Source organism: Tiliqua scincoides, chromosome 2, assembly GCF_035046505.1.
Source record: "Tiliqua scincoides isolate rTilSci1 chromosome 2, rTilSci1.hap2, whole genome shotgun sequence".
Lineage (NCBI taxonomy): Eukaryota > Metazoa > Chordata > Lepidosauria > Squamata > Scincidae > Tiliqua > Tiliqua scincoides.
This window is the reverse complement of record NC_089822.1, coordinates 110,892,323-110,910,561: the sequence shown is the minus strand read 5'-3', so window position 1 is coordinate 110,910,561 and position 18,239 is coordinate 110,892,323. Positions and strand designations below refer to the sequence as shown.

General features: G+C 44.2%; 1 protein-coding gene across 2 annotated transcripts in view; it reads left to right on the top strand.

Annotated features, from left to right (window-relative positions):
* Window positions 1-1,110: 1,110 nt before the first annotated feature.
* Window positions 1,111-18,239, top strand: part of VAV1 (vav guanine nucleotide exchange factor 1) — an 85,710-nt gene continuing 68,581 nt past the window's right edge. For both annotated transcript variants that reach the window (XM_066613427.1, XM_066613426.1), the window contains exon 1: window positions 1,111-1,352. In XM_066613427.1, coding sequence (XP_066469524.1) covers window positions 1,149-1,352 — 204 coding nt within the window. In that variant the 5' untranslated portion in view covers window positions 1,111-1,148. The remainder of the gene's footprint in view (window positions 1,353-18,239) is intronic.

The following is an 18,239-nucleotide window of genomic DNA, read 5'->3' as shown; positions in this document are numbered from 1 at the left end:
TGCCAATTACTTCCAGGTTGGCACAGTCAGGGGTAATGCTCCCCCGGCTGCCCAAAGTTGGATCACCCTGCGACCCACTTTGCTGGACTATCCCACAGTTGGGAAGACTCCCTGCTTGCCAAGCTGTCCTGCAGTCAGGAAGCCTCTTGCAAGATTCACAGGTGCCCAGCAGCCCTACAGCCTTCCTTCCCCTTAATGGCTCTTGATTAGCATGACCTCTCCTAAGAGTTCAGCACTATGTCATCTCTTCCAGGGTGAAAGCTTGCCTAGCTCCTAAGATTGTCAACCAGAAACCAAAATGGAGTTAGAATAAATGCACACGTGTTGGGGAAAAAGAGTAAAATGTAAAACAGCAATTTGCCCTTTTTAAAAAAATCAACATGTAAAGCTTTCACTATTTCATATTTGCATCTGTCTACATGGGGTGCTGTATCTTCTATTTTTTAAATTGTGGTAGTGTTTGGCTATAAACAAAAAAGTTTGAATTATTTTGTAATTTTTTATTCTTTTATTGCTATCTGCTTTGAGGGTCTTTTTGACTAAAAACAAGGATTTTAAAAATAAGTAAATAGAACATGACCTGTCCTCAGCCCTTCAGAGTGTAAGGCAGCCAAAACTTGCCCCATGATATAATATTAATGGAAATAACTGGCCTACAGTCAGAGACGGTTCAAACCATTTTGGTTTGTAATGGTACTCCAAAATCTATCACTTGAGACAGACTGCCTCACCTTGCCTGATAGGTTGATTTTGTGACTGCAAACAGCAATGCTAATGGCTGCTGATAGAAGAGAAAGGCCTTTAGAAAACAATGGTATATAAAACAGGTGAGAAACCAAACTGATGAAGAGAAGGTCATTACTTCCTACCTAACCCTCCCCAGCAGAGAACTGAGACAATGGTTCTCAAAGTGTGAGAGCTGGTTGCTTTCCTTTGGCAGCTCCTCCCTAGGGGTGGGGTGAGGAAGCTCCCCAGCCCCCACACTGCTTTTTTTTGTGGTTTGATGTCAGTTGCAAAAGAGGAAGCTCTTGCTTGTGGCTGTGTTTCACAGCCAAAGAGAAGGGTGCTACTGGAGGTAGGGGAAAGCAACTATTACAGCAGCAGCAGCAGCAGCAGCAGAAGTCGCGTGGGTCCAAGGGGGATACACAATGGAACTGTGGAAGCAATGTGCCCACTGGCTTATCCAGTGCCGGGTGCTGCCCCCTAATCACAGAGTGACCTGGGAGAGTGCCCAGGTCTGTGACTTAGCCCAGGCCTTGCGAGATGGTGTCCTCCTCTGTCAGCTTCTCAACAACCTCATGCCTCATGCTGTCAATCTGCGGGAGATCAATTTGCGCCCTCAAATGTCTCAGGTGAGTGAAGTTACTGACGGGTGGGGTATGGGTTTGACTAACAATATATGACCTCTCACCCCTAGTTCTGGGGGGGTACTAGTAACACCCTAGTAACACCCCTAGTTCTGGGGGGGGGGTACTGTTTCTCCAGTAGCTTATTTGGGAAGAGCATGAGGTTGTGCTAGTCACTGAAGAAGTGCACAGCTTCAGCTGGGGGGACGTAATAACCTATGGTTTTGCTAAGTGAACATAGCACATATTGCTATGTGAACATATTTGCTAAGTGAACATATTTACAGGAATGGTGAGGGAGGGGGTCAGGCACCTAGGAAAAGCAAGGACATCACAGTGGCAATAAGAGTTCCTGTGGTGTTGTTTTATAGGGTCAATATCTGTGAGTAGTGATGGTGGGAGAGGAGATATAAGGTACCAATAATCTGTGGCAGCATAAAATCCACTTGATCTGTATGTATGAGGTTGAATCTAGCAGCAAAAATGTTACCACCAGACATCTGAGGAAGTTATTGTAGTGTGATCATATATGTGTGTGGGTGGGGAGTATTGGTCTCTTGCTCATAACGGGTGTGTGAAGTGGAGATGGGGAGGTGCACTAAGGTGCACAGTGATGAACAGAAATAGGGTAGATTTCACTTTGACTGTATGACAGTGATACTGCACTGTCAATGTTGGCTGGGTGAGGTGAGACTTTGTTGGAAATGAAAATGAAGAATAGCTTTGAGTATATACTGGGAGTCATATATATGGATTGGTAAGGGTTTTGCTCAAATTGAGATAGCAAAAACCAGAGGTAGCCTCATTAACAGCCAAGGACAAAACCAACATATGTTCTCTGCAGAACATGCCTTCTGTGAAAACTGTGGCATAAGAGAAGGTATGATGAGCTATGCTCAGATTAAGAGCCCAATTATCAGGGTTCCCTTAGCATGGAAGCTGGCATCTGGGAAAACCACCGAATGGGCCAAATTCAACTCCTCCACACCTATTGACACCAACATGATTTGGTCGATTAGCCATGATCAATCTGTAAAACAGCATAGGGCAGTACAACCTGCTGTGTTTCAAACCGGGTGGAATAGTTTCAAAAATAACAATATTAAGAAGGAAAAAAGGATAAAAAGAGAAACGATGCAAGATTCAAATATTCAAAAGCAGGCAATTGAATGTAGTCAAAAAAACTGTATTGAAATGAGGCAAATGAAGTAAAATCATAATGCAAGCTTCCTAAACTGGTTCCTTGCTAGACTTACTTCTTAGGTTCAGTTTTCTTGCTTGCCTATAGGGCCTGGAGGGGAATGGCAGCAACATGCAGGTACCTCTGAAACAACTGAAAAAAATCATGGGACTTCTCAATCCAGCCCTCCTCCTTTGACAGCTCTAGACAGAATCAAATTTCTGCCTTTCCTATTGGCTGCTCCAATAGAGGTTAGCTCAGCCCCTGGAACATTCCCTTAGCTAGGGTTAAGTGGATGGACTTGTCCAATTGACAGGTGTGAGCAAAATTTGGGAAGCTGCCAGCATTTTCCTCCTGGCCCATTGTTCTAACAGAGGTGTCGGCCAAAGTGCTGCTGTTCATCTACAACCCAGGTTAAGCATTTCTTGTGGATGTGCAGGTTACTATAATAATAATAATAATAATAACTTTATTTTTACCCCGCCTTTCTCCCCGAAGGGACTCAAGGCGGCTTACAACATATTAAAAACATAATTTAAAAACAAATAAAAACATATTAACACATCATAAAAAACAGCAGTCAGAATAAAAACTAGGTAAAAAGAGCATAGAGCAGCAGCAAGTCATAAGAACATAAGAACATAAGAACAGCCCCACTGGATCAGGCCATAGGCCCATCTAGTCCAGCTTCCTGTATCTCACAGTGGCCCACCAAATGCCCCAGGGAGCACACCAGATAACAAGAGACCTCGTCCTGGTGCTCTCCCCTACATCTGGCATTCTGACTTAACCCATTCCTAAAATCAGGAGGTTGCGCATACACATCATGGCTTGTACCCCATAATGGATTTTTCCTCCAGAAACTCGTCCAATCCCCTTTTAAAGGCGTCTAGGCTAGACGCCAGCACCACATCCTGTGGCAAGGAGTTCCACAGACTGACCACGCGCTGAGTAAAGAAATATTTTCTTTTGTCTGTCCTAACCCGCCCAACACTCAATTTTAGTGGATGTCCCCTGGTTCTGGTATTATGTGAGAGTGTAAAGAGCATCTCCCTATCCACTCTGTCCATCCCCTGCATAATTTTGTATGTCTCAATCATGTCCCCCCTCAAGCGTCTCTTTTCTAGGCTGAAGAGGCCCAAACGCCGTAGCCTTTCCTCATAAGGAAGGTGCCCCAGCCCCGTAATCAGCTTAGTCGCTCTCTTTTGCACCTTTTCCATTTCCACTATGTCTTTTTTGAGATGCGGCAACCAGAACTGGACACAATACTCCAGGTGTGGCCTTACCATCGATTTGTACAACGGCATTATAATATTAGCCGTTTTGTTCTCAATACCCTTCCTAATGATCCCAAGCATAGAATTGGCCTTCTTCACTGCCGCCGCACATTGGGTCGACACTTTCATCGACCTGTCCACCACCACCCCAAGATCTCTCTCCTGATCTGTCACAGACAGCTCAGAACCCATCAGCCTATATCTAAAGTTTTGATTTTTTGCCCCAATGTGCATGACTTTACACTTACTGACATTGAAGCGCATCTGCCATTTTGCTGCCCATTCTGCCAGTCTGGACAGATCCTTCTGGAGCTCCTCACAATCACTTCTGGTCTTTACCACTTGGAAAAGTTTGGTGTCGTCTGCAAACTTAGCCACTTCACTGCTCAACCCTGTCTCCAGGTCATTTATGAAGAGGTTGAAAAGCACCGGTCCCAGGACAGATCCTTGGGGCACACCGCTTTTCACCTCTCTCCATTGTGAAAATTGCCCATTGACACCCACTCTCTGCTTCCTGGCCTCCAACCAGTTCTCAATCCACGAGAGGACCTGTCCTCTAATTCCCTGACTGTGGAGTTTTTTCAGTAGCCTTTGGTGAGGGACCGTGTCAAATGCCTTCTGAAAGTCCAGATATATAATGTCCACGGGTTCTCCCGCATCCACATGCCTGTTGACCTTTTCAAAGAATTCTATAAGGTTCGTGAGGCAAGACTTACCCTTACAGAAGCCATGCTGACTCTCCCTCAGCAAGGCCTGTTCGTCTATGTGTTTTGAGATCCTGTCTTTGATGAGGCATTCTACCATCTTACCCGGTATGGATGTTAGGCTGACCGGCCTATAGTTTCCCGGGTCCCCCCTCTTTCCCTTTTTAAAAATAGGCATGACATTTGCTATCCTCCAATCTTCTGGTACCGTGGCTGTTTTGAGGGACAAGTTGCATACCTTAGTCAAGAGATCTGCAACTTCATTCTTCAATTCCTTAATAACCCTTGGGTGTATGCCATCAGGGCCCGGTGACTTATTGATCTTTAATTTATCAATGAGGTCTGAAACATCTTCTCTTTTAACCTCTATCTGACTTAACTCCTCGGTTAGGAGGGGCCGTTCGGGCAGCGGTATCTGCCCGAGGTCTTCTGCCGTGAAGACAGATGCAAAGAACTCATTTAATTTCTCTGCCATCTCTAAGTCTCCTTTTATCTCCCCTTTCCCTCCCTCACCATCCAGAGGGCCAACCGCTTCTCTGGCGGGTTTCCTGCTTCTAACATATTTGAAGAAGCTTTTATTATTCCCCTTAATGTTGCTGGCCATGCGTTCCTCATAGTCTCGCTTGGCCTCCCCTATCACCTTCTTACATTTCTTTTGCCACAGTTTATGTTCCTTTTTATTCTCTTCATTAGGGCAAGACTTCCATTTACGGAAGGAAGCTTCCTTGCCCTTCACAGCCTCTCTAACTTGGCTGGTTAGCCATGCGGGCACTCTCCTGGATTTAGTGGAACCCTTCTTTCTTTGCGGTATACACCTCTGCTGGGCCTCTATTACTGTTGTTTTAAGCAGCCTCCATGCACTCTGGAGAGACTGGACTCTTTTTACCCTCCCTTTCAACCTCCTTCTAACCAGCCTCCTCATTTGAGGGAAGTCCGCCCGTCGGAAGTCAAGGGTTTTTGTTAGAGATTTGCTTGGTATTCTTCCCCCAACGTGCACATCAAAACGGATCGCAGCATGATCACTGTTCCCACATGATCACAGCATGATCACTGTGATCACATGATCACAGTCATAAAAGAATCAGGCTTGTAAAAATATTAAAAGATGTTAAAAGGCCAAGAACTCAGAAGGCTTGTTTAAACAGAAGGGTCTTCAGGCCTCGCCGAAAGGTCTCAAGAGAGGGAGCCATTCTTAAGTCAAGGGGAAGGGAGTTCCATAGCGTTGGTGCCACTACTGAGAAGGCCCTATTTCTTGCAGCCGCCCCACGTACCTCCCTAGGCGGCGGCACTTGTAAAAAGGCCTTCTCTGATGACCTAAGAGGACGAGCCGGATTGTACAGGAGTAGGCGATCTCTAAGATACCTTGGTCCAGAGCAGTATAGGGCTTTAAAGGTCAATACCAGCACCTTGAATTGGGTCCGGAAACGAATGGGCAGCCAATGCAGCCGCTGGAGAAGCGGACTGACAGAGTCGAACCGCCTACCTCCAGTAACCACATGGGCCGCCGCATTCTGCACTAGTTGCAGTTTCCGAACCGTCTTCAAGGGCAGCTTCACATAGAGCGCATTACAGTAATCTAATCTCAATGTCACCGAGGCATGGATCACCGCGGCCAGGTCTGCACGATCCAAGTACGGCCGCAGCTGGCGCACCAGCCGAAGCTGAGCGAAGGCCCCCCTAGCCACAGCCGCCACCTAGGAATCCAGGAGCAGCTGCGAGTCCAGGTGGACCCCCAAGCTGCGGACTATACTCATGATGACAGATTGTACTAGCAGACATGGGGCTTACTCTCAGGAAAGTGTGGTTAGGATTGCAGCCTAAGGCAAGCCAACTCCATGTTACATTCATACACACAGGAGCTTCCCTATTAGCATGAAAGGGTCTGCTTCATCCCAAGTTCACCAACAAACACAAAGTACAGATAGATTCTTCATAATTATCAAATCCATTATACCAATGCCCTCCTCTAAATTTAAGCATGCAGAATTGCAAAGGAATGACCCAAAGGCATTGTCAATACAATCTCACATACACATATCGCAAATAATGTGTCATTTGCCACTAAAACATAAAATTCCGCCTTTATGACAAATATGAACAACCTCTGTGCATTGTCAATTTCCTGTTTATCAAGGACAGAGTTTCCAACATATGAACAATCCATAAAAATAATGCTCAGGTGGCAACCAGAGGAGAGGAACACTATCTGGGGGGGGGGGGTCCTGATGTCCAAATGCAAAGCCCTTTGTGTATGCAAAGTCTTTATTTGCATACAGATGATTATGGAAGCTGTTATGGCAGGCTGCAGCTCACAACAACACAGTCTCCAAGAAGGAGCATTTTCCTGAAACCAGCACTGGTTACTGTGCTGGTTTCAGGTTACGGAGGACCCTGGAACCCCCACTACTGGACTCCTGGCCTGCCCCCTTATGGTACACTAGACGCTATTACTACCACCAGTACAGTACAGACCCGATATCCCCACGCACCAGCCAACATACACATGCATACACACCTTGTACCTGTATCTTATTGTCGTTCTTCTCCACAAATGCCTTTGCAGTTACTTTTAAACTGCCAGGTTGAGAGGATTCTGGAAGTGGAACTTCTCTGCTCCCATCATTCACTCTGAATGAAGCTATTCGTGGAGATTTCCCCCCCCCCCCACCCCAGCATGATGTAACACTGGACATTCCTGGAGGCCATGTTAAAGACTGCAAACCTATCCACACTTATCTGTAAGTAAGCTCCATTGACTTACTTATAATGCGCAACCTCCTGATTTTAGAAATGGGTTAAGTCAGAATGCCAGATGTAGGGGAGGGCACCAGGATGAGGTCTCTTGTTATCTGGTGTGCTCCCTGGGGCATTTGGTGGGCCGCTGTGAGATACAGGAAGCTGGACTAGATGGGCCTATGGCCTGATCCAGTGGGGCTGTTCTTATGTTCTTATGTACTTCTGAGTAGACATGCCTAGGATTGCACTGAAAATTTTCAGGATTGTTTTCAGTAGTCTCCTGGACTACTCCAGGAATCAGTATTCCTGGAGATTCCAGGTCAATCTGGAGGGTGGACAATTCTATCTCCCATGCAACCACTTTGCAAGAAGTAGCAGGGTAGGAATGGTAGCAGCCCTTTCTCCAAGCCTTCACGAGAGTGGAATCAGGACAACAGCAGTAGTGTGTTGCAAGAGTGTAAGAAGAGGATAGAATGGGTGGGTAGAATTGGTAGTGGTAGTGGGTAGAATTGGCCGGGCAGGCAACAGACTGGTGAGGTGCATCCAGCACCCTGCCAGCCCTCTGGCATCAGTAATGCTGGGATCACACCTCACATGTAACATTTAGGGGCTTCCTCCATCAGTGCAGCTTCCTTGAGCTGCCACTGCTCTTCCATCTTGCTCTAAGAAAGTTGGAAAAGGATCAGAGTCCTCAGTGGAGTGGGAGGCTGGACATGGCAAGAGGCTGGGGGCTTATCCATTCAGGTGACACTCCATGTGAGTACAGTATTTCAGGTTGCTTTATGGTAAGGCCCTGATAGGAGGAAAAAGTTCAAATGACAATTTTGATTGACATCAATTATGGCTGGAAAAATACTTAGGTTGCAACCAGATACAAGAGCTGCAATGGTTGTTATTCCAGAATAAAGTTTTTTGTTTTTTTACAAACATCAAAATGGGGCAAAAAACCTTACTGATGAAGACTTATGCAGAAGAATAGATAATGTCCTTGAGGGGAGTACATGATGATGTGGAATATAATAATATCAGATGTGTTTTCTGGGCTTGTATGTGGTTGAGCAAGGTGGCCAGCACTGTGGAGATGAAAATGGATAAACAAACCATGCCTGCTTTAGAAATATTGAAAGGCACTGCAATTGCATCTACCAAAATCCTGAACATCAAGGAAAACTGGGGAAAGATGTTAAATCAGGTATCAGATGTGTTTTAGGGGGCACAGGAATATAAATATATAAAAGCAGGACTGACATTAGTTGAAAAAGCAGGGTCCAAGTTTGTCAAAGTCAGACCTGTTCCTTATAGTATATGTCCAAAAGTGGGTGCCAAATTGAAAAAGAAAGCATATAGACAACCCAATCCTATGCAGCACTGGCACAGGGAGGCCAATGACTAATTTGTAAAGGACATACTTGCAGTTGGAAGTAGGAGATTCAGGAAGTTATATACCTTATCATCAATACATCAAAAGTGTTGGTCCAGTATAAGTACTGTACTGCATCAGCTTTTGCTGTCTGACAAAGGTCAATGCATCAAGTTTTGCAAGGTACAGGTCCAGCCTTATTATACACTGATTTTTTATACATGGATTTAACACAACACAAATGGCCCCTGCAAATGAGAAGGAATGTGCTGATCTCTGGAGAAGGGGAAAAATGCACCCCTTTAAAATCACAGTTTCAAAAACTGTTTTTTACTGTTGCAAGTGACGGTCATGCAAGTGATTATGCAAGTATATAACCTCATGCAAGTATAACCTAAGTATCCACAGATTTTTCTGTGTCAAAGCTGATGAGAAGGGCCCTTTAAAATAAAGGAAAATAGTCCTATAATAATGCCAGATTGGGCAGCCGGCTGACAATCCATCAATCATTCTCTGCAGGCTTCACTCCTCCCTTCCCCCTGAGCACGTGAAAGAAGGCTAAATGGCAGCAATTATCACCTTCTCCATTCTTTCCCCCTTGCTGGGGCTCCTGGTGGAGAGATTGCTGTCTCCTAGTGAAGCCTAAGTGCCTGGAGAGACTGATGGCCTCTGTGTGCATTACAAAGGTCAGCAAGGCTGTTTTTAAATAACCAGAGCAAAGAAACTTTGTTTTTTAAATTGATTTGCTATCGTGCGTTTTTTTGCCATCCACGTGAGTTCTTGGAATGGAACCCTCGCAAATAATGAGACTCAACTTGTATTCCAAGAACACAGTACTATCTGGATAGCATTTTATCAGGAGAAAGTGACAAAAATTATCTGAAAATTCTGCCAATGGTTCTTGAACAGAGTATGAAGTACAAGTCAATCATGCAAAATATGAATTTTTAAGAATAGCTTACTATGGGCACATTGTAGACCAGCCATTTCCAACCACTGTGCCATAGCACACTAGTATGCCGCAAATGGTATGCAGGTGTATCATGGGAGTTTGGGGAAGGGTCATTTATTAGTATTATTGACTAGGGGATGTAAGCCCCCAACAACAACATGGTATGCCTTGTCAATTGTCAAAAAATGGATGGTGCTCCTTAACAATTTTAGTACCTTGTCAGTGTGCCATGAGATGAAAAGGTTGAAAATCATTGTTGAAGACTCACAAGTCTCCAGTGAAATGTGATGCAGTCCTGGAAGACCCACAATCTAACGATTAGGTTATATCTGCAATCTAAGGATCAACTTTGATCATTCCTTAGGTTTGTTAACGACTATAATAGCTTTGCGACAAGTGTGGCAAGTGTGTTCCATCCACTGAACTAATTGTTACAGAAGGGTCAAACATGGGTTTGGTTATGGACCTGTGAAGAAGCCTTCTTACATGTGAAGCACATCTGACAATGTGTTCATATATTTTGATTCATCATTGCCCATCAAGTTAGTGTGTGATGTTTCCTTTCATGGAATAGAAGCAGTACATTGTCAGGTGATGTCTTACAGTCAAAGACCAATAGCACATAACTTTATTATTATTAACAGTATTTATATACCGCTTTTCAACTAAAAGTTCACAAAGCGATTTACAGAGACTTTAGTTCTTTAGTTCTTTTGGAGATTTTTATCCCTCCAGATCCCTGTCAGCAGCAAAATGTAACTAAACAAGTTATAAAGGGGCTTTGGGTGCAATCCTAACCAGCAGTTATGCTGGTATAGGTGGCCCTGGAGGGTCGTAAAGCACGTTTGCGCCTCCTTAGGTGGGAGCTGCGTCAGATGCACCGATGCACAGATGGAGGCAGAAGCCTCTGCTGCGGTTCCTGCACCGCTGCTTGTGTTGGCTTGAGCGCGCCAACATAAGTGGTAAAGGTAGGCGTGGTAGGGAGGTATTGGGAGGGAGCGTTACTGGGCGGGGGGAGGGCGGGCCCGGGGGAGGGTGCGTGGGGAGCCGGGGGCGGGATGGGATCCGGTGGTTATGCCAGATTCCAACCCCTGTCCCCAGGGTGAGTGGAGCGGCTTCAAGCCACTCTACTCTCCTCAGACTTGCGCCACCTGCGGAGGTGGCACAGGTCCGAGGAGACCCATAGGGCTTCCCCTTGCCCATGGCTGAGCCGCTGCTCGCTGCAATCCCACGTTGGATGCAGCGCAAGCCTCCTGGCTTGCCTGCTCCAGCGCGGGTTAGGATTGTGTCTGGGAATTGTGTCTGGGATTGTGTCTGAGTTTAGTCTGGGATGAAGGAAATCAATCAGTGTGTGTACAGTATATTGGAAAAAAATTCACCATTATCACTGACTACCAGCCTGGAATTTCTACTCTGAATCCATGAAGCTTATACAGCTGCAACTTGAATACAACCCTGGATTCTTTCCTTACCAGACTACACATGAATACATGAAGACAACAGCACATGCAAATGCAGGTGGACTGTAATCTTTACCAGTAGCAGTTGAAAGTCAGTTGAAAGTTGAAATATAGGGATGGAATTTGTTTACTGTATCAACCTGTTCCAACCTGAGTGCACCCCAACCATGTGTAATATGCCTGAACATGTGTAATATGCCTGAAACTAAGGAGGACCCTATATTGGCCCAGGCTTATGAAGTTTTATTCCAGAGCTGGAAATATTTTGGTGACCCACATTTGGTGCCACTTTTAGAGTTGTTAGAGCTTACTATACATCAGAGCTATGTATAGTAAGCTCTATACTATGTATAGTAAGCTCCGGGGTGGGGGGGCTGGCGGGAGGCAGGGCTGGAACCCAGCAGTTATGCTGGATCTCAACCCTGTTTCCAGGGAGCTTGGAGCAGCTTCAAGCCGCTCCACTCTCCTCAGACTTCTGCCATCTCAGGAGGTGGCACAAGTTTGAGGAGACCCACAGGGACCAGGGTGACTTACCCAGAGGTAAGGGGAAATGTTTTCCCTTTGGCTGAGCCACTTTGGGCACCTGTCCTGCAATGGATACAGTGCAAGCCTTCTGGCTTGCTTGTTCCAGCGCAAGATAGAATTGCACCCTTAAGCAAGCATCTGCAAGACGACATGATGTGCCTTGTCAACCACAATTGTGTGTGTGTGTGTGTGTGTGTGAGAGAGAGAGAATTATCAGCAAATGCCTCCCTTTAAGGCTTTGGTGCCTGACTACAACTGGGACTTTTGACTTGAGCCTCAAAATTTCTGTCATTCGTAAGCACAAAATATGATGTAATGTACCTTGAAGGGTTTGTGGTCATGATGAAGTAAATGTCAGATGACTGCTTTGCTTTTGCTGTGCAGCACACCTAATTCCAAGTAGGTAGGAAAAAAAGATGCTTGTTGTGCCCCAAAGGGAGTATCATTCTCAGGAAGGAGCACAGCTGACTTGCCACAGCAAGTAGCATTTTAGCTACTTGCTTGCCATTTCCTTTACAGTGTGCCTAGATCAGAACACAGATATTTGCCAGAATGACTTGCACCCACCAAACCCATCTCTCAGCTGAACTGATAAATCCTACAGCTTCATAGTAGCCATCCTGAGTTATCCCTTCTGAAGCATCCCAGTCCAGGAGGCACAGGCCAATCTCATTACAGATCCATCAGCCTGGCGTTGGTTGGGGGAATCCAGGCAGCTTCTGCAAAAGGAAGTCCTGCCATATTGACCTTTTAGCATTTGCTGAGTGTTCAGCTAGCATGTAGATAGGGTGATCCAGTAGATAAAATCTTCTTGTATTTTCAAAAACGTTTTGACTAAGCCTTGTATCAAGATATCTCAGGAACAGTAGCACTCATCAGCATGTGGAGACAGGAAGTTGAGGCTAGCAATAAATGAACAGTGGAGGTAGTAAGCAGTGGAGTCCAAGGATAAATGACCTGGTGCTAAAAGTGAGCAGTGAGGTTTGCACCCAAATATTCAAGATGGTGAATCCTAAGCAAACTATTAAGAACTCCATGGATCTCTCCATTGGACATGAGGGACATTCCTCCCTATTCCCTATCAGGGCCTCAACCAAGGACAAAACCCATATAACAGATCTTTTCTAAGGAAATGTTATTGGATGCTTCCCAGCATCCTGCATCATTCTTCTTTGATGATGCAAAGGTCTTCCTTTCTTGCATTCTTATGTAGGTATCCAAGAAGTAAATGGTGGGGGTGGGAGAAATAAGTTTTTTAATCTCCACTAATCACTCTTATCAAAGTAAAGATCATAAGAAGTCAGGAAACTGCTGAATGAGTAGCGGAGTGAGAGAAAAAGGCTTTGTTTTTGGCTGGGAAAGTACCTGTGGCAAAGTTGTGGTGAAGAATAGCAGGGGCAGTGTAGCTTCTGAAGCAGTTCTTTCATCCATGGGACTGGATGGTAAATGAGAGACTCTTTGGGAGAGGGAACAACCAGAAATAAAGTCAATGCTGCAGACCTGGTCATAGATCGTGATCTTGTAGCAGGATAATAAGAGCAACTGAAGAGAGGAAGCTTTGGGAAGAAAGATAATTAATGCAGCAAGGACATTTTAATATCATTGTGTTTGGATACTCTGATTAGTCCTTTCTTAGAAAAAAAGCCAGATTGCTGGCTCATCAGATTACTAGTGGTATCTGATGAGGATCAGCTATATGTCAGTAGTAGAATATGTGTAATATTTGCAGAAGGGCCCACATTCTGTGCCTGGCACCACCAGCCCAAAAGATCTTGAAGGCAAAACAGATGTGATATGCTCCAGATGTCTTTTGGGGGGTGGGACATCTTTGGCAGTTTGGATGAGGGGCCATGGTTTAGCAGGGAGGGAGTTTAACCATTTCCCCCATATTGTTTCTGCAGTGGAAATCCCCCCCCCCCAGAGATCCCGTTGGCTGCTGAAGGGAAAATATATGGGTATCAATATTTACCTGGTTTTTAAATTCCTCTTCATGGCTAATAGCAGCAGCTTCGATGGGTGGTTTTCATCAGGGAAATGGCACCAGGGGTGGGTGGGATTAAACCTTCCCCTATACTGTGGCTCTGATTTAAATCAGGACGCCCAAATCAGGCCCTTAAACTAACTTAGGAAAAAGATGGAACTTGCACCTCACACCTAATTTGATCCTCCACTGCCAGTCAGTGTGTAGGTCACAGTATAGGACTGGCTGAAACAACAGTCTGACTCAGTATAGGGTAACTTCATACATTCATATGATCTTTCAGATTGTTGGATACCTTCTGATCTCCTTTTCTGGAAAACAGATGCCAGAAAGGGACGATGCAGAAAAGAAATACCACCCTGTTGATCTTGTTAGGCTTCTTAGGAAGTTTTAACACACTGCATTTTATTTGGACAGCCTGAAATATCTGGCAGGTGGCTGGTGCGGAGGGGAGTAACCCAAGAATGAATGCTATTCAGCACCTGTGGATTCAGATCTATGCTGTATTCAGTGCTTAAAGTGGCTTACAACTGGTAAAACAATAGATCACAGATTTACCATATTTTTCGCTCCATAAGACGCACCTGACCATAAGACGCACCTATTTTTTAGAGGAGGAAAACAGGAAAAAAAATATTCTGAACCAAATAGTGTAATAAAATATTTAATAAATATTAAATAAATAACATAACATATAAATAAATAACATATAAATAAATAATATTAAATAAATAAATATTTAATAAATAACAGAATAACATTTGAACCATGTAAAGTGAACAGCAGTCAACAGTGGCATTAAGAACCATTATCACTGTCATTAACAAATGGAGAGACTTAAAGGTTTGAGTACTCTAGTTTTCTGGAAACCCCAAGAACTCGTCATCACTAGAGTCAGAATTTATGAAGCTCATTTGCTCACAATCACTGACATCTCTTTCTTCGCTGTCTTCATATAAGATACCGTCTTCACTTCCATCTAAGGCATTGCTAATGCCACATTTTTTGAATGACATTTTTTGAATGGGATCATAAACTGGCATGAAGATTCCCCCCCCCCCTTCTTAGGGTGAATGGGATTATAAACTGGCATGAAGATCCCTCCCTTTATCAGGGTGAATGGGATCATACACTGGCATGAAGATCCCCCCTTCATTAAGGTCCCCAACATGCACTCTTTTTTGCAGTATTCGCTCCATAAGACGCACACACTTTCCCCCCCACTTTTTGGGGGGGAAAAGTGTGTCTTATGGAGTGAAAAATACGGTATACCCAAGTTTTCAAACATTTTTATATAAGAAAGTACAAAGCCTTTACAAATAAGAATAAAAAAGGCAGACAGATTGTAGATCAATGATGAAGATATTCAGTGGCATTACTAGGGTTTGCGTCACCTCTGTGACAGACACCCTCCCATGCAGTGGGCAGGGCAACACCCTGGGTAGTGGGTGTAGTGATGCATCATTCCCCACCCCTGCATGGGCAATGGCCCTGCCCCCGCAATATTAATATTGTACCTTTAAATTACAATACCGTACGCACAGCCTAAATGAATGTACTTACATATTTATTTCTGTAAAAATGAACAGTAACAAATAAACAGTGCAAAACTAACTGAACATCTTATTTCTTTAAAAACGAGGAGGGACAAACAGTGCAACACCTGGTGAACAGCTCCAGAGGTGTCACTAGGATTTGGTCACCCCCATGATGGATACCAGACTGTACAGACTGTACAGTCCCATACCAGACTGTACAGAATAAAATACAATATCATATGCACAGCCCTAAATGCAATGGCATTTAGCACTAGGGCTGGTGTAACCCCCATTAACTTTTATTATTAATTTAAATATATAACAGTACAGGTCTCCTAACAAATCAGTAACCAACAGAAAACCAGTGGCCAACTTGATGGCACTCCCACAACTGAACTAGTATCGGCTCTGATGCATGGAATGAGAGCTGATTCATACTAACACCTTATTTGTTCCCTGCTGTATCATAATAACACCTCACTGGTTCTTGGAACAATCAGTCTCATTGGTCGGTTTTGAGATAAAAATTCACTTTTTGTTACATAAGGCAGTTGTGTTTTCCTTTTCTGGTTTTTTTTGGGGGGGGGGCTATAACTTTTGATAGAATAGAAGTATTTCATCCCGGTTTGTTTCATTGTATTATGCATGAAATTCTGCTTTGAATGATATATAACATGATGGTATTATTCGAAAATACCAAGATTTTAACAATTTTGGCCATATTGGTGTCACTCCCCCCTGTGTGCGTCACCCAGTGCAGCCTGCACTCCCCAGTAATGCCACTGAAGATATTATTGATAGGTGGCCACTCAAATACTTCAATTTTAACCAGAAGTTTGAAAACATCTAATGACTGGACCATTTGGGCCTCTGAAAGGAAACAGTTCCTTAACCTGAGTGCCACTTTCCAAAGGCCCTGTCCATTGCAAATGTGCCTCACACAGGACTCAAAGCAAGACCTGAGATGTAGAATGGGATGCATGGGTAAGCATATAGGGGAGAAGGCATCCCTTCAAGAATCCAGGTTCCAACCTATACAGCTTTTATAACCATGGTTATTTCATTCTTATAAGAAACTCTTGGAAGAGATAATACAAGGGATTAGAGTAAAATGCCTGGTTACATTAAATTCCCCCCTGATTTCCCCCCCAATCGGAAAAGATTGATAATTTTTATTTATCAATCAATAAAAAAGATTGATAAATCTGTAAAAAACAATCTGTAAATTTATCAGTCTTAGTCCTAAATCAATGCCTCATTGTTATGGTCAAGAATGATGCGGTTTACAGACCAAAGAGACACAGAATTCTCTGGAACTCTGCAAGGCATCTTGAGTTATAAGCTTTCTGCTTTCATGCTTTCATGAACCCTTTGCTGTTCAAGTGGATGCTGGGATCATCCTCATAAGAACATAAGAACAGCCCCACTGGATTAGGCCATAGGCCCATCTAGTCCAGCTTCCTGTATCTCACAGCGGCCCGCCAAATGCCCCAGGGAGCACACCAGATAACAAGAGACCTCATTCTGGTGCCCTCCCTTGCATCTGGCATTCTGACATAGCCCATTTCTAAAATCAGGAGGTTGCACATATGGGCTTGTAACCCATAATGGATTTTTCCTCCAGAAACTTGTCCAATTCCCTTTTAAAGGCACAGAGTTCCACAGATCAACCACATGCTGAGTAAATAAATATTATTATTATTATTATTAACAGTATTTATATACCGCTTTTCAACTAAAAGTTCACAAAGCGGTTTACAGAGAAAAATCAAATAACTAAATGGCTCCCTGTCCCAAAAGGGCTCACAATCTAAAAAGATGCAAAGGAATACCAGCAGACAGCCACTAGAACAGACAGTGCTGGGGTGAGGTGGGCCAGTTACTCTCCCCCTGCTAAAAAAAGGAGCACCCACTTGAAAAAGTGCCTCTTACCCAATTAGCAGGGGTCATTTTCTTTTGTCTGTTCTAACTCACCCAACACTCAATTTTAGTGGAACTTAAGGAATGTTCCATGGTCTGTGCTGGTGGCAGAGGTCCCTGTGTCAACTTCCAATTGCACAATACTTCTGTTCATAGTAACAGCAGCTCTGGTTGTGGTCTCTTCATAATGGATATTTCTCGGCTTCTCCTGCTGGACCACTTGTAGGTGGAGAGCCTTACAAATGGCAAGTTCTGTAGTAAAAATGCTTCCATGGTTTTCTGTCTCTCTGTTCTTTACTGTAACATATCTTTGCTAAATGGTCCACCTTTTTATGGAAAACAGCAAGTCTGTGGGTGAGTATCTACACAGCGGTAGCAAGGTTGCTTGGTCAATAGTGCAGTGGTTTACTGTGGTGTTTCCCTTCCTCTTGGGTTTTGGGTGTCTGGTTTAGCTTCCATTCTAAGAATTGGTGTGACTTGGGGTTCTGGTTGGAGGTCTTTTGCCCCTTGTTCTACAGATTCCACCACAAAGACAGTATCCAAGGCCATTTTAAAAGTCAAATCTGGCATGGCTAAAAGACATTATTGAATACTTTAAGTCCCCAGTGCTCCAAACCAGCTGATCTTGCAGCATGTCCTCCAGCATGGTTCCTGTAAGGAACTACTAGATGCAAGTTACTTACATGTTGCCACAAATACAGCTATTGACTCACTTTGAGCACTGGTACAGGATTTAAATGTAAAGTGTTGTTTAATCCCAGAGAGTGTAGGATCATAGCAATTCAGGCTGTTTCAATGATGTCAGCATAGAATGCTGTACTGTGGTCCTTAGGGACCATAGATCCCTAATGTGTCTCTAAATGGAGCAACTACATATATTCAATAAAACAGAATGCTTTCATTCCTTCTCAGTCGCAGAGTTGGCCTTGAAGGAATTCAGCCTTTCAACACACGTGCTCCAGAAGTATCCACCTTCCCAAAATGTACCATGGTATGAAGCTTGTGCTTGATGCAGGGTACAGTACTCTTGGATGCAGTATAAGTGGAGTTAACTCTCTCTAGCAGACTTGGAGGCAAACACTGGGCAGATCCTACTGCATGGACAACCCAATCCTAACTAGTGCTGGCACAGCCACTGTATCCAGTGCTAGTTGGGAGCAGGTTGGAGGTCTCCTTGGCATAAGGGGATGTTATTCCCCTTACCCCCAAGTAATGCCTCAGCCAGCTCTATGGGGCTACTCAGATCTTTGCCAGCTAGTG